Source organism: Chenopodium album, chromosome 18, assembly GCF_948465745.1.
Source record: "Chenopodium album chromosome 18, dcCheAlbu1.1, whole genome shotgun sequence".
Classification (NCBI taxonomy): Eukaryota; Viridiplantae; Streptophyta; class Magnoliopsida; order Caryophyllales; family Amaranthaceae; genus Chenopodium; species Chenopodium album.
This window is the reverse complement of record NC_137851.1, coordinates 5,843,163-5,870,643: the sequence shown is the minus strand read 5'-3', so window position 1 is coordinate 5,870,643 and position 27,481 is coordinate 5,843,163. Positions and strand designations below refer to the sequence as shown.

Below are 27,481 nucleotides of genomic sequence, written 5' to 3'. Positions count from 1 at the left end.
GACATTGAACATGCTCATAACTTTTTTGTACGTGCCTATGTTGTTTGTCGAATCAGCTCAATCTTATTTTCTCCGTTTCTTTTAATTGCCCTAAGTTCTAAGCTTCTAAGTATGGAGTATGAAATTATTTTATTCTTTTTGCTTGTTTCACAACAGGATAGCTTAGTATATTGATATACATCGAGTTAAACTTTAAACTTTGGTAAGAACAAAAAAATTGAAGCTAGTAAGCTACAATGTTGTAGTTGCGTGATCTTCGTAGAGGTTAGGCAATGAAAGCACAAGACCGTTTCATACGAAGTATTTTACATAGTTTCAATGACCATGAAGCATGCTCTCCAATGACACGCACCTCTCATTTCACCTACACAAGTTTTAGCACTTTATAAATTTTCATCTACTTAACAAAATAATTTTCCAAAACAATACATATAATTAGGTGGCTTGTCAACTCATATCATTAGTTTCACCTATTAACTTATCAATTTTAGCTAGCTGCCTAGCTTATTACGTAGTAATTTTATCTACTAGCGTTTGTGTCTAAAAAAACTAGGGTTGTCTAACAAGGCTTTTATTTTTTTTCTCTTTACTCAAAAGCCCAGTTCATTCAAAATAGGTCCAATATACACCCAGTTGTTGTTAGCTGGACTCGAGACCAGCTAACTTTGGTTGGTCCCTTGTTCAGAAATGAACATTTAGTATAATAAAAGTGAACATTTTTTAACTGAACATATTTTACAATAATTTTGTATTTTTTCTATAATTAAATGTTCATTTTCATGCAGTTTGATGTTTATTCTTATAAAATAAATGTTCATTTCATACAGTATGATGTTCATTCTTATAAAATAAATGTTCATTTTCTTTTTTAATTAATAGAAATTTTTGTGTTTGTTTCGTTGTATAAAATGTTTGTTTTTATAGTAAAGGGTGTTCAATTAACATAAGCATTAATAATGTTAGACAATAGCATTTTGTTCATTATTTAAAAAACATATTGTTGATTTATTTAATTGATATTAAATCATATAGTTCAGCAAATTGCAAGATATTCATTAAGAGAATCGACCAAATCAAGGTATATTTCATTTAAAACTTAAAAAACTATTGATGAATAAGCAACAACATTACAACTGAAATGTTTAGTTTTATAACATTAGATGTACCTCATAGTCTCTTTATTTATTCTTATATTATAAATGTTCATTTCTGTATAATGCAATGTTCAATTACTAAACACTACTACAAAAATGACCAAAGGAAAGGCACCATATAAATAAACTACCGGTTTCTTTGATTAAGAAACCACAATTAAGAGAAATCCGGTTTATTAGGTAAAAATAAGGAACTGCAAATCTTGAAAATATGGTTTCTTTGTGTTTATTTGATTTTTGAAAATAAAATCTTAAAAAATTAACTAAATTAAAAAGTGAAAACCTAATTTATTGTATAAAATAACAAACCACCCACCTTCCCCTAAATTATTATACTAAAAAGTAAAAAAGGAGTAAAATCAGTTTTTCATTTAACTTTTCAACTTCCTCTAGAATCCCTAGATCTCTATTTCACCTCCATAATTTATCAAAATTTTTACTCTACACTTTCTCAATCAAAAGATTAGTTGTTCATCAATTTCATTACTGTTTTACAAGCAATTATTTGGATTTCTTTCTTCATCACCGTGGAATTATCACCGTGCCTTCATATTCGCTGTCATCTGCTCGTCGTGTGTGATTTGGCGTCGCCGGCTTGCGGTGCCGTCAGATCTATTGTCAAGTGTTCGTCATGCTATCATACCCATGCTTTTCCTTTCATCGTCATAACTGGGTAAGAATTTTTTTCAACTAATTTTAATCATTTTTCATTGATTTATTTTTCTTTCTATTTCAAATTCGCTAATTATGTGAAATTATAAATTACAAAGTAATTAATTTATTGGTGAATTGTGTGTTTGATTCAATATCCATTGAATTTTAAAAAGAAATATTAAGCATGCTACTTGGTGAGATTTTATAGTACTAAGCATGTCACCTCGGTGAATTTTTTTAATTATAGATCTCTTTTGAATTAGAATTATTATATTGCTGTAATTATTATACTAAATTATTCTAGAGGAAGTTGAAAAGTTAAATGAAAAACTGATTTTTCAAGTTGATTTGATAATTCATATTATCTTTTCTGTAATTTTGCAGTGAAATGGATCCATACAAAAAGAGCATATGTGCAGTTGACGGAAGTAATCAAGCGAAGCTGATTAATGCTAATGGATTGAATGGTTATGGTGGAGGTTGTAATTAGAGTATAATAGTGTAGTTGATTTGAATTATGTCAAATATTTTTCATGTTTTATGTCACCGAATACTTATGAAATATGAATGGATATGATGTATTTTAATATCTTTGTACTTTAATATTTTCAAATTTAATTATAAATTTGTAATTGGGCGACTTGTTGGTATTCAAGATTCCATTATTCCTTGTTGAGATTTTATCATGGACATAGGATCAAATTTGATCTAGCATTATTATTAATTTTTATTAAAAAAAAAGGGCAAAGAGATCGGTTATCTATATACATTGGTCTCTTTGACTTTATCAAAGAAACCGGTAAAGTAAAGATGCACGATGCCTTTGTCTCAATAATTTAATGCTTTTAGTAGGACCTAAGAGACCGTTTATGAGGAAGAACTGGTCTATTTGCTTAATCTAAGACACCGGAAAAAAATACGGTTTCTTATGCTAAGAGACCTACTACCTAGGCACCAGATTTTTCCAGGTTTCTTAGGCCTTTTTTGTCAGGTTTCTTAGGCCTATTTTGTAGTAGTGAAATGTTCATTTTTTCTTATAAATGTTCATTTTTTTCTAGTAAATGTTCATTTTTTCTTATAAATGTTCATTTTTTTCTAGTAAATGTTCATTTTTGTAGCGTACAACCAGCTAGCTGGCTCGCGAGCCCAGCTAAACACTTGCCATATGCACCACTAAGGCTCCGTTCTCTTCACCTTAATTTTGCTGAACTGAAATTATTTTTACTGACTGAAATTATTTTTGCTGAAATTAAATTATTTTTATTGAATTGAAATTAATTTTACTAAACTGAAATTACTTTTACTGATTTTCTATTATATTTCTTCTTTAAGTTTACTGATTTTTACTGAACTGAAATTATTTTTACTGAACTGGAATTATTTTTACTGAATTGAAATTATTTTTACTAAACTGAATTATTGAAATTAATTTTACTGAATATTACTTTTTTAAGGTGAAGTGAACAGTGCCTAAATTCGGCTTAGCTAAATACAAGATAATCTCTGAAATACACAAAATTTGTTTAGGACATAGTATTTTTGTGATAAATCAACAACTTTTTAATTGTGGATCAATCAATCCAAAATTAACGTCATTAAAAATTAAAGATTTTGGTCAATAAAAGTGCCCCCAATTAGAGGTGTCAAAATCGAACCGACCCGAAAAAAGCTATCCGTTTCGAACTGTAACCGATCCGATTTGATCCGAGAAATTCAAGACCCAAACCCGATCTGTAACCGAACTGAACTCAACCCGAATCCGAATTCGACCCGATCTGAACTTAACCCGGCACCGATTTGATCCGACCTGAACTCAACCCGAATCCGGTTTGACCCGACCTGAACTCTAACCTAACCGATTTGATCCAACCCGAGCTCAACCCGATCCGAAATTGACCCGGAAAATAACCGATCTAATCCGATCTGTTTTGACCCGAACTGATATTAACCCGAACCGATTTTAACTTGATTTGATTTTTACCCGATCCGAATTTAACCAGGCCATAATTAATTTTTGACCTTTTTATTCAAGTTCTTATACTGCTCCGTTATTATTAATAAGTTTACGTTTTTTACTACAAAGAAATAATCCGAAGTAACAAGTTTACTTCATGTATATACCAATTACATAAAATTATTTTCTAAGCTTTATATTCATCTCAACTAAAATTTGCTACAAATAGTTTGTAATACTTGAACATCAAAACCTCTTCTTTTAACTCGATAAAATATACTCCGTGTGATACATGAATGACTTGATATTGACCCAATAATAAGGTAAAAACTCAATAATAACTCTAGTTTAAAAATAACCTTATTTAAATATGAATTGGGTCAACTCGATTAAAATCCAGCCAAACACAAAAAGGAATTGAATTGAAATTGACCAATTTAATGAATCAACGGATCAACCTTATCTTAATCAAACTGAACTTGACCGAACCGAAATCATCCGAACCGAAATCAACCCGACCCAAATTCATCCGACTCGAAATTAACCCGGTTAAACCCTTTTTGAACCCGAACCGAACATGAACCGATCTGGATTTGATCCAACCCATATCCGACCCGGACTCGATAAACCATGACCCGAATTTGATCCGACCCGAATTTGACCCGGCCCGACCTGATCCGAATTATAAGAATAATTTTGATCCGAACATACCCGACCCGAACACACCCGACCCGAATAGACCTGACCCAAACTCCATCCGGTTATGCGAATTCACACCTCTACCCCCAATCCTTCAAAACCAAACTCCAAAAAGGTTGGTAGATTTCTCGTGGAAGACCAATAACTTAGGAAATTGGCCATCAAAAAATAAAAATAAAAATAAAATGTAACATAGGAACTCTTAACTTCTGATTCCCTTTGATTCTCTCTCAAATTCCGCCATCTTTTCTAAAATTTATGGATTCCATGAAAAAACCCCAAAACCACCACCTTTAATTGAAGAAGAAAGAGAGACAAAAAGTTGCAGTCTTTAATTTCCATCGACAAAATTCAATCACGGCTTTCTTTGTGATCAACGCCCAAACAACCCCCAAATCCCACCAAAAATCCCAAATCAAAAACAACAATTTTGATCGATTGACAAAATTGGGTGTTGATAAATTGAGAACCCCTTCTCCTCACGGAGGCAGGGGTGCTCTGCCTTCTGACGGCGGTTGCCCTTCCGATCTCCTCTTCCTTGCTTGTGGTGGCTTTTCTGTCACTTACCCTTTTCGTCTTTTTTCTTTAATTTCTCTGGGTTTTTCTTAGATTTTCTGTTTTTTTCGAGTAATTTTGGGAAGTATAAAAATGGGGGTTTTGGATAGAACTCTTACTATCAAGAGGGTTCCCACGGTTCTTTCCAATTATCAGGAGGAGGGTGATGTTGGGAAGCTTGGTTGCGGGCGCAATTGCCTTGGGAAATGCTGCTTGCTTGGTATGAATTGATTTTGGTGCAATTAATTTTGTTAATTTTTTTTATGAGTTTGATTTGCATGATGTTTTTTCGTAATTTGTGTTTATAACTTGATCAAATAGGTGCAGCCTTTGTTGAATGATTTGCTTGTGATCATGACATTTATGGCTCAATTTGCATGAACATCCGATATTCATGTTGAAAACTGTTGCATTTATATCGAAAAGTGCATTTTTTGATTGTGCTATTTTATTTATCTATCATGTTTGGGATTATAATCACATTGACTAGTTACAGAGATTGCTTTATAGTTCTTTATATGTTTGCCCGTGACTTGATTATGGAAGCTTGTTTAAGTTTGATTTTCTTAAATATTCTCCTTTGTAGGATTTAGATTCTGAATTTCATACAATTCTTTGTTGAAGTTGCTCTTATCTCCTTGATTCGCTCTTGGTTGTATTTGTTTTACAGCAGCTTGCACTCGAGCTTCTTTTGGTTATTTTTTTATTCATGTTCCCCTTAATTTGTTGAATCAAGATTTCTTTTGGGATATTGTTGAGCAATTGCTTTAGAGATGAGATCAAGATTAGTTTGGTTACTTTATGATCAACATATGCTGTAGACCTGAGTAATTGTAATCAGTGTAAAGCATGAGATTAACACGTGTGTATTATCAGTTGTTTGCATTTAATACAAGATGAAAATCGAGAACGTGTAGCTTTGAAGAATGAGAGTCAATGTGTGTGTGTCTAGTCAATAGTGTCTCTACATAAAAATACAGATGCAAGGACTTTAGGATTACTAAGAAGCTTCTGGTTCACTCTAGTGTTAGGTGGATTTGTTTCCTGCCTTAGCTTTGTGCATAGAACATACTACCCCATCTATTCAATCCATTTGTTGGGTTTTCTTTTCAGTGTCAAAGCTTCCTTTATATGCATACAAGGAAGAGGATGATGCTATGATTGAAAATGGCATGGCCTATTCTTTGGATCGATGGCCTTCTATTTCCTTTCTACATGACCTCTTGCTGGGACAGTGGGAGGACAGGATGAGGAAAGGGCTTTTCAGATACGATGTGACCAAATGCGAATCTAAAATTATAACGGGAAGATATGGATTTATTGCCCAGCTTAATGAGGGACGTCACCTAAAGAAACGGCCCACTGAGTTCCGGGTTGATCAGGTTCTTCAACCATTTGATGCTAACAAGTTCAATTTTACAAAGGTTGGCCAAGAAGAAGCACTTTTTAGGTTTGAACCTAGTAACGACCATATGACTCATTATTTTCCAAGTGCACCTGTCACATCAGAATCTGATTCACCAAACATTGTTGCTATAAATGTAAGTTTGTTTGTATATCTCAGCTTTGCTTTTCTCGCTGTCTCCCAAAAAGCAAATTGCCCTTTATTTTGCATATTAGATTGCGGAGTAGTTTATCCAAGAAGAATTTTATGTGGTGTGGCTCAAGGGTAATTGGTTTGATTGTCAGGTGAGCCCGATAGAGTATGGACACGTCCTTTTGATTCCTCGTATATTCGATTGCCTGCCTCAGATGATTGATCATGCAAGCTTCTTGGCTGCTCTTTGTTTTGCAAAAGAAGCAGCTGATCCCTTCTTTAGAGTTGGCTATAATAGTTTAGGTGCATTTGCCACAATTAATCACCTGCACTTTCAGGTAATTATTAATAGAAATCTTTTGGAGTGCATTACGGACTGCATTTTGACTTCTGTCTATATCCATGTGCTTAAATTTTCTTTTACTTATGACAGGCTTATTACTTGCAAGTGCCTTTCCCAGCTGAGAAAGCACCAACTCAAGTGATATCTGAAGAACAAGATATTACTCGTAATGGAGTTGTGATATCTCAAGTTTTGAAGTATCCTGTTCGGGGGTTTGTCTTTGAGGGTGGTAACACTATTCAAGAGTTATCTGATGCTGTTGCTAATTCTTGCATTCGCCTTCAAAGTACTAATGTCCCTTTCAATATTCTCATATCTGGTTGTGGGAAAAGGATAATGTTGTTCCCACAGGTAATCTATTTTCTTTTGTAACCGTGATCCAACCTTAAAGAGTAAATTGTGTCACGCTTTTCTTAGTGACTTTTGTGTCTAGTTGCATTAATATCTTGTTGGGTTTTATTAAAGGATGCTGCCATCGTTTTCCATAAGTTTAGTGCATATTTCATACCTTACCGACTTGTATATTGAGGCGGGACAGGGTTAGGGGTATGTTTCTGATGGAATTATGTGATTGATTTTCATTTTAGTAGCTAATGTTTTTCTTGAAATCAGATGTTTGACAAATGATTGAAATGATGTATTCCATCAATTAATGGCCTGTTTGGTTGTTAATAATTAAATGTTGGTAATGGACTAATGGTAATGAGTTTATAGGTTTTTGTAACTTTGTGAAGAAGATTGCCAATGGCCCAATACCCATGGACCCATGGTAATGCTAGTCCCTCCCCAGATACCAAATTTTCATTACCATTTTAGGGGTGGTAATGTGGTATTGTGTGAAAATGAAAATTGTTCGACAAAAATACATGTTTGTAGGTGAGGTTCCATTGATATGGTAATGGTCATAGGATTTCCTTGCAAAATTACATACAAATCCATTATCATTCCTGCCATTAATGACCGCTTACCAAGTGTACTGTGTATATTATTTTCAAACCACTGTTTTAGCGTTTGCTGTTCTTTAGTGCAATTGAGAGTAAGATGCTAGTGCTTTGCAAGGAAAGAGACTAATATTTGATATTTTCTTTTGAAATACAGTGCTATGCTGAGAAACAAGCTCTGGGACAAGTGAGCCCAGAAGTGCTGGACACACAGGTGAACCCAGCAGTGTGGGAGATCAGTGGACACATGGTGCTGAAAAGGAGAGAGGATTTCGACAAGGCATCAGAGGAATATGCATGGAGGCTTCTGGCTGAGGTATCTCTGTCGGAGGAGAGATTCAATGAGGTGAAGGCAGTAGTATTAGAAGCTTCAGGGCTAAAAGAGATTCTAACCTGTAGGACTTGCTTAAAAGAAGAGGAAGGGACTGAGGAACTTCTCCAAGAATCTTGTGAATCGGCTCAACTGCTGCCAAAAGATTGTATAGTTTTGCAGTAAAGTTAGCAGCCAGCGTTGGCACTGATGCAGTGTACTAAGTGCCTTACCGCCTTGCCTTCACTGTGCTAACTTTTGTACTCCCATGTAATTAAGAGAGCTTGACCTCCATGTTAGGCCACACTGCTTTCTCTGCGTTTTTTTTTTTTTCTCTCTTCATTCTGATATTTTTCATTGGCTAGATTATAATTTCTGTATAATAAATCAGGATACGCCTGTAAAACTTCTCGAGTCCTGGAACTCCAGAAGCTCTATCTGAGAAGCAAATGTCTATTGTCTGTAGATATCTACATTCTCAAAATAATGTACCATTAACTGTTGGGAGTACGAATGCCCCTTTTTCTGCTATTTTATGTTTATTCTTGTTCATCAATTGTCCTGAGCCATTCCCCAGTAGTTTGGACATCTTCGTCATAACCTTGGAGAATAAATGACACCCAAGAAATTTATCTATGTCAGGAACAGATTTCCTCTGTTGATCACAATGTTATTCTAGTAATCTCCTCATCTATTACATGCGTCGATAAACATACAAGTTGTCAACAATGTTATGCTAGTGGTCTCATGATCTCATCCTCATATCCTCATCTATACCGTATTGAATAGCAGTCTCATCCTTAAACATACAAGTTGTCAACAATGTTATGCTAGTGGTCTCATGATCTCATCCTCATATCCTCATCTATACCGTATTGAATAGCAGTCTCATCCTCACGTCTATTACGTTCACCCTTTTAAAATAACAAAACGCGTTGATAAACATATATACGAAGTACACAAGTTAATTCGAGTGTTTTCGTTTTCACAAATAACAGACTCGCATGCCTCTTATGTTCTATCAAACTTTGGAAAGCTTCAAACTTTTGATATAGTTTTAGGGAGGATTTCTGATGGGCTTTGGAAATGATCTTCAGGACATAAATGGCCTTCTATTGAAGACACTTAAAAGCCCAATTAATATCTGATAAAGTTTTATGGAAAATAAGGAGGTTTTTTTTCGTCTTTGACCTCTTTGTTACATTCGAGAATTGAGATTGACTTTTTTGATGTGAAATATTCTTAACTTTCACAACTAACACTCCATTCTCTGATTCTCAAGCATTTCTCTTATTTGGGTTTGTTAAATACTTCCTCTATTTTCATGTAATTGATTTATTTGGACTTCACAGTATTCACGCTTTTTTTTATTCGAGCACCAATATTTTCAAAGTATTATTAATAATTTTTTTAAAAAAATATAGTCATAGAACTAAACACATCTCAAATTCTCAATTCATACCTCTAAAAAATTATTATAATTGTTAATTAAGAAATAAGTCAATAACTAAAGATATTAATAGCCAAGTCAAGCATAAACATATGTATAAATCCATTTATGGTGATTATTATACGGATTAGAAAATGAATAACCAAACAAGTATAATCCTTATTCTTAAGAGTCTTAATAGCTATAGTACTTAAGGGTTCGAATACATTCTACACATGATTACTAAATGCTTATTGTTTTCATTTTTAGATGCTTATGTGTATTACTTATTTGGTAATGTAGATAAGACTTTATCAAATTATTTATCACCTCAATGCTTTAATCAACTTTGGATTAATATGATACTACAATAGTAGTATAGACGTATAGTACAATGATAATATAATACTCCCTCCATTTTATATTAATCTTCTCATTTAAATAATTTTTGTGAGGTAAAATTGATCAAAGTGAGAAAATCAATATGAAGTGGATATAGTATCATCGATTACAGAGAAGAAATATAAGGGATAAACATATCGTGGTAGAACTCTCTACTTCCTTCGTTTCTTTTACTCGCAACACACCTTTATGCACACAGTTTAAGGAGGCGATTAGTGAAGACAAACACATAGTTTATCACTAGATTAGAGAAGGATTAGATACTACATGTAAAATTTATTTTTGATTAATTTACACTATAATATCTCGATCTCAAAGTGTGTATTACAAAACTGTATTAATATTTTAAAACGGAGGAAGTAAATTAAATGGACAATCCAACAAAATAGTAATTTTTTTTAGACAGATTTAAGGGCTTGTTCTCTTCAGCTTATTTTCAGTTCAATTCCTAATTTTCTTTTCTCATTAAATATTCAGTTCAGTTCATTTTATTTCAACTCTAATCAATTTAATTCAATAAATCAAAAAAGGCTCTTAGGAAGTGTTAACAACCAAATTGAAGTACAGTAGTAAATCAACTAATTAGGAATCTCGTACTAATGTTCTTCAACTATATTTACTTATTAATGGGGGCAATTGTGGGTCCATAAACAGAAATAGTTGCGGTGACTCGGTGAATGGTGGTTGGTGACCAATCTGAGCATTGGACTTTCTGGAGCTTGGGCCCACATTTGGAATTTTAGAAGATGATTTTCTGCTCTTTTCTTTTCTTTTGAAGAATTGTAGCTGAAAACAACTTCAATAAGAAAATTAAAAAATTCATTGACAAATTCTTCTGACATTATTTAGAATAGGTTATATGCACGACATGTTCTTTTCCCATATATTACTCCACTTCCCGCTCCACATTCGCAGGAAACCTTAGAAAAGTTCTAAGCTAAACAACAAACCTTAACCATAATTCAGTAATCGTGTTATATACTTCGTATGTGACTTATATTCATTACTCTGTATGAGCCGACTGTATCTGTATATCGTATTTAATATTATATCGATTCTTTTTAATTTATCCATTGTAACTTTGTTTTATGAAAGTGTTCTAAGAAAAAAGACAAACGAGGTTAGGGTAATACTATAATATAAAATAATGCGAGATAATAGAAGGTATGTTGATAACTTAGGGATTAATTATATTTTAACATGATTTTGAACATTACGTTTTTGGCAAAGAATATTTGGAGTAATTGTTAAATAAAAAATTATTGTTAACTCAATATAATTACCATAGTAACCTAGATAATACTACTAAATCAAAATCATGCAAGCGAAACTGATAATAATTACCGAACAGAGAATTTGAAAATAAAATTATGTTTTGAATAATTTAAGTTGATTTTGTACCCAAAATAGTTTAATAAACAATGATAAAACCTGAGCCATATGCCATTGCCGCACCCCATTGAACATTTCAGACATGTCTTGAATTTTCGCCACATGACTAATCAATTCCTCAAGAGTCTGTATCGTGGTGAGCCTTATAATACATTAGATAATGATGTGTCACGATAATTTCCTCCAATGAAGGAAAAGCCCCAAAATTAACCAAATTATTTTGTGTGTACATTAATTATTATAGGTAATGCACACTTGATTGTTTTTGTGGTCATAAAATTTCTAGTATGGGCAACTCGCTTTCTTTGCAAGCACTCTCATCTTTGTTACACCATCCGTTTCTGAACACGATTAAATTTATACGAGTAAATAAATAAAATAAGCGATGATTTCATAGTATGGTACGGTATGCACTATTTTAGATGCACCTATTATCCTAGAATCCTAGATGTATGTAGTTCACACGTTAAAATCTTACCCAAAAAACGGTATGATTCCATATTACTTGTATATCTTATTTTTCCGTAAAGTATCACAAGTAGCCCTACTAGCTCCCATATCGATTACACGATTGTCAAATATACACCGTATCTGTCAATTCCATACCATAATGAATCCCAACCCAAATCAAGCGCTAAAATCGACAAAATTGATAGTAAAACACAATATTCCTCTAACTCATACTATATAGAAATTGAGCAATTGATTAGAAAACCTAACTGAATCTAAATCGAATAACTCCACAATTAGAATAAAATAAAGAAAAGAGAATTACGAATTAAAATGAGAAATTAAACTAAAACCAGTTAGCAAGCAAAGTGTATTCACAAGAATACTTTTCCCTTCTTAAATCCCTAAAAATCGTCAATTAAGAAACCATTAACTAGCAGTAGTATATTTAACCACTAATTAACAATCAAAAAATTACACTTAAAAAAAAGTAGTAATTAAAATTAAAAATCATCACCTATACACAATTAATCTTCTTCTTCCTCTCTCTAGATTAACGAACGATTCCATCGATCAACCAATCAATGAATCAATCAAGCGGCCATCATCTTCTTAAACTCCTCGAAATCGACATGACCATCACCATCAGCATCAACAGACTGAATCATCTTCTTACAATCTTTCAATGAACATTTCTCACCTAAACTCTTCAACACATCGTATAACTCACGCGCTGAAATCTTACCGTTGCCATCTTTATCGTATAAACTGAAAGCTTCTTGAAGTTCCTTAGTGGAGCCGGCATTGCCGCCAGATCCGGCGTGAAACTCGGAGAATTCAGTTAGATCGACGTAACCGTCGCCGTCTTTGTCCATCTCATCCATCATCTTCTTCACTTCTTCCGACGATGTTTCCGATCCTAAGGCGTGTAACAGCGACTTCAGTTCCGACGCCGAGATCTTTCCGTCGCCGTTTTTGTCGAATTTCTGGAAGATTATCTCGATTTCTGATTGAGATTTTTTCTGAGGATTTGAATTTGAAGTTGAGTTTTTCGCCATTGATGAGAGGAGAGGAGAGAGAAAGTGAGGGTTGAGAGGAGAGAGAAAGTTGAGGAGAGGAGAGAGAAAAAGGGGAGATTAAAAGGTTTTTTTGAGAAGGTAGTGATGGAGTTGTTTTATAGTTGGAGAAGACGCGGTTTTAGGAGGACGCGGTTGAGTAATAACCAACTTTCTTTGAGTATGAATTCTTTATATTTTTATATTTTTTTAGATTCTTTTTTTCTGTTTTTTATTTTTTATTTTTTATTTTTTTTTATTTAGTTAGTTGGGGTAGTAGTGTTGCTGCCTCTTGTTATACAGTTAGGGTTTATATTATTAATTGTGTAAATAATAATGTATGATTTGATGATTTCAGAATTATTCAAGATGGATGTGATTATATGTCATATTGTTATGGTTGAACAAAGCAACTAATCAACAGATTATATCATTGAATCATTCCTTAGTTCCTTTCTAGTGGTGGACAAAGCTATTTGTTTAACTACCACCCAAGTTGCAATTTAGTACGAAGTACTAATCTAATGCGCCCCAATTTTCAGAGTGGATTGTTTATGGGTTAAATTTATACACGATCTAGTCATACTTGTTATGAACTTAGTCAGTTTTGTGACTTAAATTCACTTTCCAAATACACCTTGATAATCTGACATAAGTCTCGATTATGCCACGTCTTATATTAAAAAGAGTAAGCCCCAATCCAATCAGTATAATTTGGTACTTTGGTGCTCTTTCTTCAGAACCTAGCTTGCCTCCAACCTATCTAGCTACCCTAGCTTAAAGAACCAGGATTATTGTTAATATAAAAAGGATGTGATAATAGAAACCATTTAAAATTAATGCATATCTTACACACGCTCTCTACTTCATCCGTTTTATAATAGTTGACACATTTTGATTAAGGCATAGCTTAGATTATGTTGTAAAGCATGCCAATGATTACAGCACGAAGAGAGTATCTACTTATACGGGTACAAATTAGGAAAATAATTTTGTCAGAGTATACATAGAAAAATGATATAGTGATGTACTAAACTCTGAGGGTTACATATAATAAGATACTAAAAATGGAAAAAATACATAATATATAACAAATTAACGATTGCTACGCTGATTCATGCATATTATACATCAAATGTATCAAATTAATACTCTAATGTATAATCAATAAAACATAGCAAATGATGTTCAATCTACAACAAAAACATAGCAAATGATCAACTTATAAAGTTAGTAATTTATCATAACAGTTAACGACAGGTTTGGGCTTTAAAACGTACACGAGAAGTGTGTGCAAGCAAGTAAAAGTTTAGAAAGTGAATAAACGTAAAAGAAAAGCAGTTAAACGAAAGAGATAGACAACCAATTTATTACGATCCATGTTCAAATAGAAGCTCCATGTGATGTAGTTAGGTCCTATACTTTTCTGTGGGCTTTTTGGTTTGGCTTCTTATTTTTGGACGCGCTTTCTTGGGTACAATTCCAATCAATTTTACTTAGTTATATAGTCTATTGCTTGTATGTGTATTTATTGTCTTCTTAATTCTTAATTGGTGAGTGACACAACGGCCACAAATCCAGATTTAGCGGACCCGATTCACGGATCTGCTTTTATTAACAACGGAGTTGTAGTTTAATATATATATATATATATATATATATATATATATATATATATATATATATATATATATATATATATATATATATATATATATATTTATGAAAAAGGGAAACATTATGTTAAACACTATACGAGGAACTAGTAATGGAGAAAGTTATGCATGTAGAAATTCATAACAAGGGGCATTTATGTAATTACATATATGTACGAGAGTGGTATCATTGGATGATTAAATAATACCACTGAACCTACAGTAATACTATATGCATATATAGTGGTACTATATGCATATATAGTGGTATTATATATGCATTCAATTGTATATGATAGGTTACATGTTCAAATCTCTCATCCATATGTGTAATTTGTATCGAGGGTTATTGACTTGTCAAAATGAAATCCTTTACAAGTTAGTTAAATTCGTATTAATAGGTGAGACACCTTTATGAGTGAAGGAAAAGAGATGCATATGTTTAATTGAATTGAAAACAATTCTATAATACAATTGTACCGGTGTTTGCATATAAATAGTTGAATATTATTTGTAATAGGCAATGAGTAAGTATTCCTTTTTTTTTTTTTTTTAAAGAATTTACAACACTTTGACCAGCATGAAATTTTATGTGGTTGATTTGAATCTGATAATTTGTTAATATATTATGCGGGTGGGGTTTGTTGGTAATTAAAAAAAAAAAAAGAAAAACAAAAAAACTAATAGTGGATGTACAATTGAGAATTTGAGATAAAAGTAAGGGGGAGCCATCAGATGAAGCGTGTGACACAGTGCTTGAAGTGATCCCTGCAAAAATCACTCCGGATATTAATGAAATTCTTCTTCGCCCATTCTCCAAGGATGAAATTTTTGCTGCTCTGAACCAAATGCACCCCTGCAAAGCCCCGGGCCCTGACGGTATGCATGCAATATTTTATCATAATTTTTGGCATATTGTTGGCGATGATGTCACATGACTTGTTAGTAATATTATACAAGGTAATGACTCTTTTAGCTCTGTTAATAATACTAACATTGTTCTTATTCCAAAAATTAAATCTCCCTCTTACATGGCGGAATTCAGGCCTATTGCATTGTGTAGTGTGTTATACAAAATTGCCTTTAAGGCAATTGTTATGAGACTGAAAGATATTCTTCCTGGTATTATTTCTGAGAACCAGAGTGCCTTTGTCCCGGGAAAATTAATTATTGATAACGCATTAGTAGCTATGGAACTTTTCATTCTATGAAAACAAGATGCAAGAGTAAGAAGGGTATGATCTCAATGAAACTGGATATGACCAAGGCGTATGACAGAGTAGAATGGTTTTTTCTAGAGAAACTTCTACTGAAAATGGGGTTCGCGGACAGATGGGTTGCTATGATCATGGACTGTGTCAAATCTGTTACTTATTCTTTCATTATTGTCAATGGCAGTATCTATGGATCGGTAACCCCCTCCCGGGGTCTCCGACAAGGGGGATCCTCTCTCCCCTTACTTGTTTATACTCGTTATTGATGCTTTCTCAGGTCTCCTACGAAAAGCTATGGAAGACGGGGCCCTATATGGGGCTCGAGCTAGCAGACAAGGACCGGTAATCTCTCATCTCTTTTTTGCGGATGATAGCCTACTCTTTGCAAGAGCCAACCGAAGGGAATGCTCGAGAATTGTTGAAATTCTCAACACATATGAAGCAGCTTCCGGACAGAAAATTAACTATGATAAATCGGATGTTTCTTTCAGCAAAGTAGTAAATTTTGTTACGCAGGAAGAGTTGCTAGAGGTGCTTGCTATGAAACGGGTTGACAAGCATGAGAAGTACTTTGGTATACCAACGATTATTGGTAGATCTAAGAGGATGGTGTTCGAGGCACTTAAAGATAGAATCTGGAAGAAATTAATGGTTGGAAGGAGAAATTGTTGTCTAGAGCGGGCAAAGAGGTTCTTCTCAAGTCAGTGATTCAAGCGATTCCTACATATATTATGGGTGTGTACAAGATTCCGTCAGGAGTTATTCATGACATTCATAGTATGATGGCTCGATTTTTGTGGGGAAATAATGATGGCTCAAGAAGAGTGCATTGGAAAAGTTGGAGTGATATTTGTTCTCCAAAGTGTCTCGGGGGATTGGGTCTTCGTGATCTTGACGTTTTCAATGATGCATTTCTTGGAAGACAAGCTTGGCGGTTGGTTAGTCATCCGAACTCCTTAGTAGGTAGAGTATTTCAAGCGAAGTACTATGCTAAGAGCTCGTTCATAGACGCAAGGCTGGGGTGGTCGAGCAGCTTCTCTTGGAGGAACATTTGGTCCTCTAAATCATTGATTAAAGAGGGACTTTTGTGGAGAATAGGAGACGGGACTAAAGTCAGCATTTGGCAAGACCCTTGGATTGATAGTGGTGAAAGTAGGTTCATCTCCTCGCCTCATTCTGATGAGGTACAACGAGTTAGTGATCTAATCAATCACGAAACTCGAGAATGGGATGTTGATCGCATCATAAATTTATTTAGTGAAACTGATTCTCTCTGCATTCTTTCATTTCCCCTGAGCACAAGGTCCATTCCTGACATTCCAAGCTAAGCGTTCTCCATGGATGGCAAATATTATGTGAAGACAACATATATGTTGGGAAAATCCTGCAATCTTGACGACTTTCATAAATCTTAGGTCAATATTTGGGAGCTTGAAGTCCCTTCCAAGGTTAGACACTTTCTCTGAAGAACTTGTACTAGCACACTTCCTGTCAAAGCTTACCTAAAGTATCGTCATATGGCTGAAGAAGACGACTGTCCCTGGTGCGTTGGGTGCCCTGAAACAACCCGACATGCCCTCTTTGAATGCCGCACAGTAAGAGAACTTTGGGAGGAATGTGGCTGTAGCGAGCTAGCTTCGTGGGCGCAAGAGATGAACTTCATCGACTTCTTTGAGACATGGAGCAACCACAAGGCTCAACTGCAATGTAGGGGGGCAATTCTCCTATGGTATATCTGGATTAGGAGAAATGAAATGGTGTTCAAGGGGACGGACACTTATCACCCTTCCTTGATTGATAAGGTGAAGCGTCTTGCGGCTGATTGTGCATCGTACACAGAGAAGATTTACGGTCCAGCCACTAGGAAGAAGAGCAGCAGCCCCAAAACATGGATAGCTCCTCCAACAGGCACTATAAAGCTCAATTGCGATGCCTCAGTTCGAGATGATGGTTGGGTTGGCTTAGGAGTTGTAGCAAGAGATTGGTAGGGGGAGGTAATTTTTGCAGCAACTAGGAGAGTTCGAGCCTATTAGCCCCCTCTAATCGCTGAATGCTAGGCTGCAGCCATGGAATTGCGTCTGGCAAAACGCTACAACCTGACTACCAGATACTAATTGGCAGGCTATGCAAGGGAACAATACTTTTTTCAGACTTAGATGCGCTTCTTGAGGATATTTTTTGGTCTAGCTCTAAGTTCGATTCTGTCTCGTGGTGTCATGTAAAGCGGGAGAGCCATTTTGTAGCTCATAATTTAGCCCGCATTGTGCCTTTTTGTCTTGAACAAGTATGGGAGAACCATAGTCCTTGTGAGGTTACTCCATACACTCTTATGGAAAAATTAATAATATAAGGCACCATCTGATTTTCCTCAAAAAAAAAAAAAAAAAAAAAAAAGAGGGAGCCCCCATTCATCTTTATGATAAACAAAACTTGTTTATCTAATGGCAAAATTGTAATATATTGGCTTTGGAATTTCTGCTACTGATTAAAATAATTTTTTTTTTGGTTTTTGAGCTTTCCAGCTTGGATAACAGACGTTATTTCCTTTTTCCTCCTTGCTTCTTCATCTATGCTACTACTCCTTTCTAATTGCATATTTGCAGTAAACCATATCCACCATCATATATACTAGAAGCCTCATCTTCTTCTTTCATCCCGATCCCCACACACTTCACACCGACATAATTGCTTCCGACATCCCCACCATCATTTCCGCGCCGTCGGATTAAACGAAAACCCTAAGAAAAAAGAGAGAAATGAATGGTAAGGTAAAACCCAAAGGGTAGGGGTGACGAGTTCCTCCATTGATGCAACCCTTGAGCTTGAATTCTCCTTTGAAGTTTCTGAAATCTCCATTAAAGCTCTTCAAATCCACCAACACCTCCATTAACGCCGTTAGTGTATGGTTAATAGTTTTAATTTCTTTTATACATGTAATCACAAAATTGCCCATACTTAAATGTATAAACTGACTATTATACCCTCATGATAAACAAATATTGTTTATCATGAAGATTAACTTGTATTTTTAAGTAAAGAAAGAAAATATTATAGCGAATTTTCTTAAAATTATAGTGAATAGTAAAAAAAGCGTGAGTGTGTATGAGTGGAACCACGTAAATTAATATACGAGTATAATAAAATATTTCATCCATTTGTAAAAGTTCGATTCAGTTTGCATTTATGCAATATCTAATGTACATTTTTTGCCATTAATATATTTAGTTAGGTATTGAAAATTATATGAATTTGATATCTAAAAACTTTACACTAAAATAAATTTATTTAGATTCTGGCCCACATGTTAATTAATTTATGTAGTAATGAATAACCCATCGAAATAAAAGAGGAGAGTTTAACTCGATAATCAAAGAGTTTATTTGGGAAAATGAGATGATTAAATGACCGCGATTTAACCAAATCTAGCGGAAGACTTTTATTTGAGACAAATTGATTTTCGTATTACATGAAATATTATGACCAATGATATTTTTAGATTTCAAGCAATGAGTTACTCTAATATTATTTTGTGTGTTTATGGGATAGGGAATTAGATTTAATTCTCAATCACCTTTAATCTCTCAAACTACATTATTCATCCACATCTTAAAGATCTAAATAGTGGAGAGTTGGAGCAGATACAAATTGAAGGTATAATATTATAAAACCCATCATAATTACATTTTTTATTTTTAGCTAAATATTTTTTAAAAATAAATATTTTTTTACTCCATTTCTCCTTGCTATACAAATAGCTTTCTTTCATTATCTATAAAACTCATCTATTTTACTGTTATTTTAAAGCTTTATATTTAGTACTGAGGATATGTATATTCTTAAGTACTCCACCTTTAAAATATCATAATCCTAAAATATCAAGGAATAAGTAACACACTATATCAACTCACTTAAGAAATTCATATAATATGGAGTAGGACTGTAGGAGATTATGGCGTTGGAGGATTTGCGGTGGATCGCGACGCCCCTTACTCGTATTTATAGTTGATATTTGGTGGTTTAGAGGAAGAGTAAGAAACTTCATTATAAATTGCAACATTAATCTAGAAGTCTTTTGAACCTTCACTATTTTTATAGTATCTTTCACAACATGTATTTATCTACTACAGTATTTTCCTAAAAAAATAAAAAACCCACGGAGTACTATAGTAGCTTCTGGAATTTAACCACGCTATTTATTTTAATAGAGAAACCATTGTGTGGTTTGAACAATTTCCTAAATTATTACTTTAAGCACCTGTAATCTGATATTGAGTAGAATGTAGATAGGCTCATCCTTTAATTTTTTTATTTTTTTAATTAATTATCTTTACAACCTTTTGAGTGCTTTAGCTTTGTGCATCTATTTCCACTGATTTTGTGTAATATTGTTCTTTATCCGTATGTTGTAAAATTTAATACGTAATATAATAAATACGCGTATCATTTTGTAAATATTATACAAAAGGTTATACGGTTTGATAGCAAATAGTTAAGGTTGTATTATTTTATACACATCGCTAATCATTGAATTATTTTAACCTAATTTTTCTACTTGTATACAATTTTTTTTTTTTTTTTTTTTTTTTTTTATGTTGAAAATATGTTACTCCTTCCGTGTTTTATTAAGTGTTACACTTACCAAATTCGGCCGTGTTTTAATAAGTGTTACACTTTTTTTTTTGGCAAAAAGCTACATTTAAATATTACTCCGTACATCTTTCTTCTGTCATGGTCCCCACCCAAACCCACTACTACTTTTTTATCATATCTTTTCTCTCACATACATTACTTTTCAATAAACTATTAACTCTATTATTTTTCTTTTACAATTTTTTTTACTAGTAATACTTTAACTACTCAACTTACCTCTTATAATTAAATTGTATAAAATTATGTGCCGATCATAGTATAATACTTATTAAAACACGGAGGGAGTAAATATTTGTATAACTTGAATTTATTTATTTGAAAAAAGTCAAGCATGCTCCACAAAACCTAAGAATTTCAAATCATCAAAATATCTTGTATTTCTATATTTTTTTTTTTTTTTAAAAATAATAATCCGAAAAACAATAGCCAGAATTTTGCTTCCCCAACCAGAACAAAACTATCCACCTCCTCATCTCCAAACAAGGCTTTCTCAATCAAGTCAACACTCTCAAGCTCCTACTCAAACTCACTCCAAATTCTTCCCAATTTATCTCACTCATATTTTCAGCTCCATCACTATCATATACTTACGTATTTGCGTTTTATTTTCTAGAAATTAACCATATTATAGCATAATTAACAATTTTGTACTACTTGTAAATTAAATTCTAAAACATATTAATGGCTCTGTATTTATCACCTTTTCACTTCTCTTCTCTCTCTTCCAAATCTGATTATTCTTCACCCTCTAAATTTCCTGGCGCCGCCGTATATTTCCGGCGAGAATTCCCCGGAACTTTTGCTTCTCCGTCGTCTACTGATTCCGGCCGCCGTTGTATCTTGAAAGGTATCAAATTCTCTCCCAAATAAAAATATTTAATTAAATTTAGCTTTCTTAGATTATTATGTTAAGTTTAGTGAATTTGTATTTATCAATGTGACAATTATTAGTAGTTATACTACGAACATGAAGTAGTTGAGACTTTAAAAAAAAATGATTTAACCTTTTTTATTAAAGTTCAAATGACGTGATTTTGGAATTAAATTTTCCCTGAATTTAACATGATAATTGATACAAAATGTGAAAATTATGTGGAAAAAAAAAAAATTGTTTGGAATTTAGGGTAAACTAACAATTGATGGTTAAAATTGATTTGGGGTTTGCAAAAATCTGTAGCTATTTTTGCGTTTGAGTTGATAAAGGTTAACTTTAACTTTGATTATTACTGTATCAACTATAAATTTTGGACCTTGAATTGATGATTACCTATAAAAGTAATTTTTGTTGACATGGGTACTTCTATAGATGAATTGAAATTGCTTTAATTAGTATTTTTGGATCGAATCTAGTAGAGTAATCAATGCATAAAGTTTAACTTTGGCTGAAACCAATTTCAGCAATGGCTTTAGCAAAAGTGTTGATACTATTAAATTGCTCCCATTTTTTTGCTTCATAATGAGGTAAAAGGTGACAGATCTCTTGGAATGGACATAGTGATTGATCAGCATTTGCTTTTCGGGCATTTTGATAGACTTTATTGTAAATACTTCCTCCGTTAACCATTATATATCCTGTTGTTGCTTTCCCCTTCTATTGTGGTCTTCTGGAGTATAGTTCCTAATATTGACAAGTTTGATTATTTGATATATCAAAGATGTGGGGTGGTGCTTAATCTTGTGTACATGATCTTTTTTCTCCTCTTATTTGATATGTTGTTGATTATGAGATTGATCCTTCCAATGTTTATTATTTCATCGTTTGTAGCTAGGGCACAACCTGGAAATAATGGTTCATTTGAAGCAAGTGAGTCCTCCCTTGTGGTTTGCTTTGGGGAAATGCTTATTGATTTTGTGCCCACAACAAGTGGGCTTTCCTTGGCCGAAGCACCTGCATTTAAGAAGGCTCCTGGTGGTGCCCCTGCCAATGTTGCTGTTGGAATTGCTCGTCTAGGTGGTGCATCTGCATTCATAGGCAAGGTAACAATCCCTCCTTGTTGCTGCTGTGCTGCACATTCCATTGTTCAATGCAATCTCTGCCATTCAGTTAATTTCACAGCTTTTCCTTTATAAACTTCAAATATCCTGTATTTTAAATTTTAACATTTGAAGCAGATCTAAATTTACCTCAATGTCCTGCACAAGACTGTTCTTTTTCTAATGAGTAAAACCATCTGTTTCTAATGACTACAGGAGGAGAATGAATATCAATTTTCAATATTTGTAACATACTTGGACAGCTTTCAAATGGCTACAATAAAATTGTGGCCATTGTAACTGAGTGAATCACAACCCTCCAATTAATAAAATTCATCATATTCATCCTTTTGTTGACTTTAAAATACACTTTATCAACACACAAAAAAAAAAAAAAAAAAAAAAAAAAAAAAAAAAAAAAAAAATCTTAGAGGATTTGGTCGAAGGATATGGAATTTATAATTTATCTTATTAGATGTTTTCATTTTTTTTTTATCTTCAATGTGAATTGATTGGTTTCTGGAAAACTAGAGACAAATTTCATAACTTTTTATCATCTTCTTCGTTTTTTCCTCCCTTTTTCTGGTTTCCTTTGATGGAGGATGATTTATTTTTTGGTAAATTTGATGAAAGAATTATGGACCTTGCAATATATAATGCGGTAGACAGGTTTATTGTTAATAAACTATAATTTAATGGAGATGGGACAATCATTTGAACTTAGAAATTGCAAGATCGAATATGCATCAATGGCAAAGTTCAGAATTTTTGTTTTAGTAACTGTTTTTTTTTTTGAATCATAATCAAGAAAACTGCTTTTTTATTATTTTTTTTTCATTTCTTATTAAAAATTAAAGTCAATTGGATGAATGGACAAGATTAAACATTAAAAAATATAGGGCCAAGATTAAAACTAACTACAATAGCTACAATTTTATTGTAGCCATTGAATAGTCTTCCAACATACTTCATATTGGTATATGTATTTAATCCTACTACATGAGTCTTGTTTATGGGTGAAAACCTGAATCATGCATTTTGTTCCAGAATTTAAATGCTTTGCTAAACTAATTTTAGTTTTACCATGAATGATGAGGCTTGTGACAGTTTCCTGATTATAATATCTCAAGCACAACAGACTTCATTGCAGCAGTTAGATATAACTGAGCGATTGAGTGTATGGATGATTTGATTGTTACGTCCTATACAGAATTATCTATTGCAACTTGTGCAGCAAAAACTTTCTTGGATATCTTTAGTGTCTTAAGACTTGCATGATGTTATTCTTAGTCCTAGAATGGACTATGTGGCTGAATTTAATAGAAAATTGTGATAATTCAAGAAGCTCACTCACAAATCTAGACACAACTATTAGACTATAGCTAATGCACAACAATCAGTTTAGTCATTATGCGATGCTCCGCATTTCCTCCACTTCGCCTATGTGAGGACTACAAACCTAAAACACTTTGCGTTTTGGGGCCAGTCACACCTCAAGACTCATGAAGCTACAAATTGCAGAAACATAGTTGAACTTGAACATAAGGCTTTCTCCTTCAATGCACTTTTATTTATTTATTTTTTTTGCTTGGGGGGGGGGGGGGGGGGTGGTGTCAAGAATTAGTTGCTCTTAGTATCTTTGGTTATAATTTGCTGTCATATTGCTGTTTATTTGCACAGCTGCCTTAAAAAAGCTCTTCTGCTGTGTTTCTGCATTATCTGTACATGCAGGTTGGTGAAGATGAGTTTGGGTACATGCTTGCTGATATTCTAAAGGAGAATAATGTGAACAATGAAGGAATGCGATTCGATCCCGGAGCACGAACTGCGTTAGCCTTTGTGACATTGAGGAAAGACGGGGAGCGTGAATTTATGTTCTATCGTAATCCTAGTGCTGACATGCTGCTTCAGGAATCTGAGCTTGATTTTGAGCTTATTAGGAAGGTATTTAAAAAAAAAATCCTTTCTGATTAAATGTAGAGATCTTGCTATGTATAGTGAATACATTGTACTTTGTACATCAAATTTTTTGGTTGAAAAGTTAGGACTTGTGAGCTTGAAGTGCATGGATGGCAGTATGGTACTGATGAAAGTCACTGTGACCGATGCTATGAAACTCAAGCACAACATTGCATGCATGTTTAACTAAGGCTGACTCATTAAGTAATTTGTTTCCATGTTATTTTCTTGAGGACTATGATCAGAATCCAAAATTCTTCGGTGGAAACCGGAAAGGATGGATTATTCTAACAAAGTAAGAAAACTGTGTTGCATTTAGCTTTTCTGCTTTAAGATTAAGGATTTTATGTGATTTCAAGAAAACAAGCTATCTACTGACTAATACTACATTTACTTCAACAATCAACAGGCAAAGATATTTCATTATGGGTCAATAAGCTTAATTACTGAACCATGCAAATCAGCTCACATTGCTGCTGCTAATGCGGCCAGAGATGCTGGTGTGCTGCTCTCATATGATCCCAACTTAAGGCTTCCATTATGGCCATCTGCAGAGAGTGCTCGTGAAGGGATCCTTAGCATTTGGGATACTGCAGATATTATCAAGGTTGGAGACCAATTTTGATCTCATGCTAAAATATTGTGTTATATTTTAAATAAATTTAAAGGTGAAATATGGATCTGACATTTCATTTGGGTATTAGATAAGCGAAGAAGAGATTTCCTTTTTGACTCAAGGAGAAGATCCTTATGATGACAATGTTGTGCGCAAACTATACCACCAAAACCTAAAGCTACTACTTGTGACTGAGGGAGCAGAAGGTTGTCGGTATTATACCAAGGTAAGACTTCCTAAAAACAGAGATAGAAGGAAAATAAACAAGAAAATTTATTGGTAAAATAGTGTTTTTGGATTTGATATGTTGCAGGAGTTTAGTGGTAGAATCGATGGTTTGAAGGTAGAGGCTGTAGACACCACAGGTGCGGGTGATGCCTTTGTTGCTGGCATGCTATCCCAACTAGCTTCTGACACGAACTTGATTCAGGTAAGGTTCCGATACCATATATCTATTACTGAGAATTGTTAAAATGAATGCGGCCGCATGGTGGTGTAGACTGTAGAGCCTTGTGTGTGGGGTGAGGGTCAGGAAGAAAAAATAGTAGAATCAAGTCTAAGCGAAGTGCATTGAAATGTAAAAGAGGCCTTCCATGAGACAATATTATTATGTCACGCATATTTTGTGGTACTTTTGCAGGAAGAGGATCGCTTAAGAGACGCACTACGATTTGCCAATGCCTGTGGTGCATTGACTGTTACAGAGCGAGGTGCGATTCCTGCTCTGCCAACTAGAGAAGCAGTGCTTAATGCAATGCTGAAGTCTGTGGCTTAAGATTCTGTTGAATCCATGTAATTTTTTGTACTACTATTCCCTCATTTTTAGGCCACAATGATGCTTAATAATGTTATTTGCAAGGTCAACTTTGGTTTAAATAATGGCCCTTGCATTGTTGCATGTCGTGTATATTAGCGTGCCAAATATTAGTGTGGCTGCAATCTTAGGATTTGCCAGCAGTTTTCTTACATATTGTAGTCTTGACTATTCTTCAAAAAAAATTGAGTGATGATTTGCAAACATTTTTCTTACCCTTAATGGGTTGTGAATGAATGCTTCAATTATATGTAGTTCACCGAAATTTTATTTTTTTTTAATTGTTTTCGCTTACATAGTTACATGTACTCTGTTTACGAAGTTTTTGTTAGGGATTCCCTGAAAGATGCTTCATACTTCTGTTCATCAATGTCTGAACTTAAGGCTATGGACTAATGTTCATTAGGCAACCGTAAGTTAATGCAAGAGTTGAGACGCGCTGTTAATATGATGATATCGTGATTTTTGTACTACGGTATAAAAAAAAATTCCATATCTAAGATATACTCCATACCAAAATTCTGTGGTAAATAAATCCATAACCACAAATAGGATTTAGTATTTGGTCTTTAACTATTTTTAGCAGCAATAATCAATATTTAGATTCTAATTACAACCACATCTTCAACTCTAAGTTTAAGGCGATCCGATTAGTAAGCTAATTAGTCCTCTAAAACCAACGGAAGACCTCACTACTCTGTAATTATTAAACATCTATATATAATTCAAACAAATGTATATCTTTCAAAACTTAGAAGTTTTTAATCCAATAACTAAACTAGCCAAGAGGTTATTTTGTTTGCTATTCACATTGAAAATAAACATGGCTGCTGAGGATACACCTCAAGACATTGCTGATAGGGAGAGAATCTTCAAGCGTTTCGACACCAATGGTGATGGAAAAATATCATCCTCTGAGCTTGGTGACGCCCTCAAAACCCTCGGCTCAGTCACCCCTGATGAAGTTAGAAGGATGATGGCAGAGATCGATACTGATGGTGATGGTTTCATTTCTTTTGATGAGTTCACTGACTTTGCTCGGGCTAACCGTGGATTGGTTAAAGATGTTTCCAAGATCTTCTAGTTGATTTAGCTAAAAACATTACACTAATGAACATGGAATGGTGTCTTTGGTTCTTGCATTTTTTGTTATTTTGTAGAAAATATGCTTTTTCTTTGGTAGAAATATAAGGACAAGGCACTAAAATCACATGAATTTCTGTAACTACATGAATGGATGTCTTTACGTAGTCATTGTATCATTTCTGTAATATTTTGATGAATTGTAAGGTTTCAATCTTTCGCATTATTTGATATGCAAGCAAGGAATTGAATCTACATGTGATCATGTGATTTCATGTCTAGTTGTAGGAATTTTTTTATCCTATGTTTCCGGAAGGTGTAATTTTGAGTGACAACCGCGATTTTCTGAGTTAAGAGTCCATACTAAAACAGACCTATCCCTGATTTCACCAACCCGAAACAAACCTGACTTAGACTCACGTCACTCACACAAGAACTTGTATGGAAAGTATGAAAATGTAATTGTTTCGGCATACTTTTTGTTCATGGGATTAAGGCTTTGTTGTTGTATAGACGATACAATAGAGTTTTATTCATTTAGGCTGCAAGGTAAATCAGACGTCTACACAAACATTTATAATTCATTCAAACAATTCAGGGGCAATTTTCTGACTTGCTCATTTTTGATGTGGATGATTGTA

The 27,481-nt window shown here is 33.8% G+C and overlaps 5 protein-coding genes and 1 long non-coding RNA gene across 6 annotated transcripts; 5 read left to right on the top strand and 1 right to left on the bottom strand.

The window, feature by feature from the left end:
• Nucleotides 1–1,513: 1,513 nt before the first annotated feature.
• On the top strand, nucleotides 1,514–2,397 carry LOC145590771 (uncharacterized). Its single transcript, XR_014102155.1, has 2 exons — nucleotides 1,514–1,827; nucleotides 2,193–2,397. It is a non-coding gene; the product is annotated as an uncharacterized LOC145590771 (long non-coding RNA).
• A 2,239-nt stretch (nucleotides 2,398–4,636) lies between these two features.
• LOC145592856 (GDP-L-galactose phosphorylase 1-like) lies at nucleotides 4,637–8,661 on the top strand. Its single transcript, XM_081649359.1, has 5 exons — nucleotides 4,637–5,236; nucleotides 6,130–6,557; nucleotides 6,706–6,891; nucleotides 6,987–7,247; nucleotides 7,995–8,661. The coding sequence occupies exons 1-5, from the start codon at nucleotides 5,110–5,112 to the stop codon at nucleotides 8,331–8,333; spliced, it is 1,341 nt and encodes a 446-aa protein (XP_081505485.1). The 5' UTR covers nucleotides 4,637–5,109; the 3' UTR covers nucleotides 8,334–8,661.
• A 3,454-nt stretch (nucleotides 8,662–12,115) lies between these two features.
• On the bottom strand, nucleotides 12,116–13,026 carry LOC145592855 (putative calcium-binding protein CML18). Its single transcript, XM_081649357.1, has one exon. The coding sequence runs from the start codon at nucleotides 12,876–12,878 to the stop codon at nucleotides 12,414–12,416; it is 465 nt and encodes a 154-aa protein (XP_081505483.1). The 5' UTR covers nucleotides 12,879–13,026; the 3' UTR covers nucleotides 12,116–12,413.
• A 3,449-nt stretch (nucleotides 13,027–16,475) lies between these two features.
• LOC145591647 (putative mitochondrial protein AtMg00310) lies at nucleotides 16,476–17,072 on the top strand. The gene has a single exon (XM_081648162.1). It carries the CDS (start codon nucleotides 16,476–16,478, stop codon nucleotides 17,070–17,072), a length of 597 nt encoding a protein of 198 aa, XP_081504288.1.
• A 3,800-nt stretch (nucleotides 17,073–20,872) lies between these two features.
• LOC145591306 (putative fructokinase-6, chloroplastic) lies at nucleotides 20,873–26,022 on the top strand. Its single transcript, XM_081647732.1, has 7 exons — nucleotides 20,873–21,241; nucleotides 22,160–22,371; nucleotides 24,100–24,312; nucleotides 24,737–24,934; nucleotides 25,032–25,169; nucleotides 25,257–25,373; nucleotides 25,584–26,022. Exons 1-7 carry the CDS (start codon nucleotides 21,076–21,078, stop codon nucleotides 25,716–25,718), a joined length of 1,179 nt encoding a protein of 392 aa, XP_081503858.1. The 5' UTR covers nucleotides 20,873–21,075; the 3' UTR covers nucleotides 25,719–26,022.
• A 530-nt stretch (nucleotides 26,023–26,552) lies between these two features.
• Nucleotides 26,553–27,047, top strand: LOC145592854 (polcalcin Che a 3). Its single transcript, XM_081649356.1, has one exon. It carries the CDS (start codon nucleotides 26,581–26,583, stop codon nucleotides 26,839–26,841), a length of 261 nt encoding a protein of 86 aa, XP_081505482.1. The 5' UTR covers nucleotides 26,553–26,580; the 3' UTR covers nucleotides 26,842–27,047.
• Nucleotides 27,048–27,481: the final 434 nt, after the last annotated feature.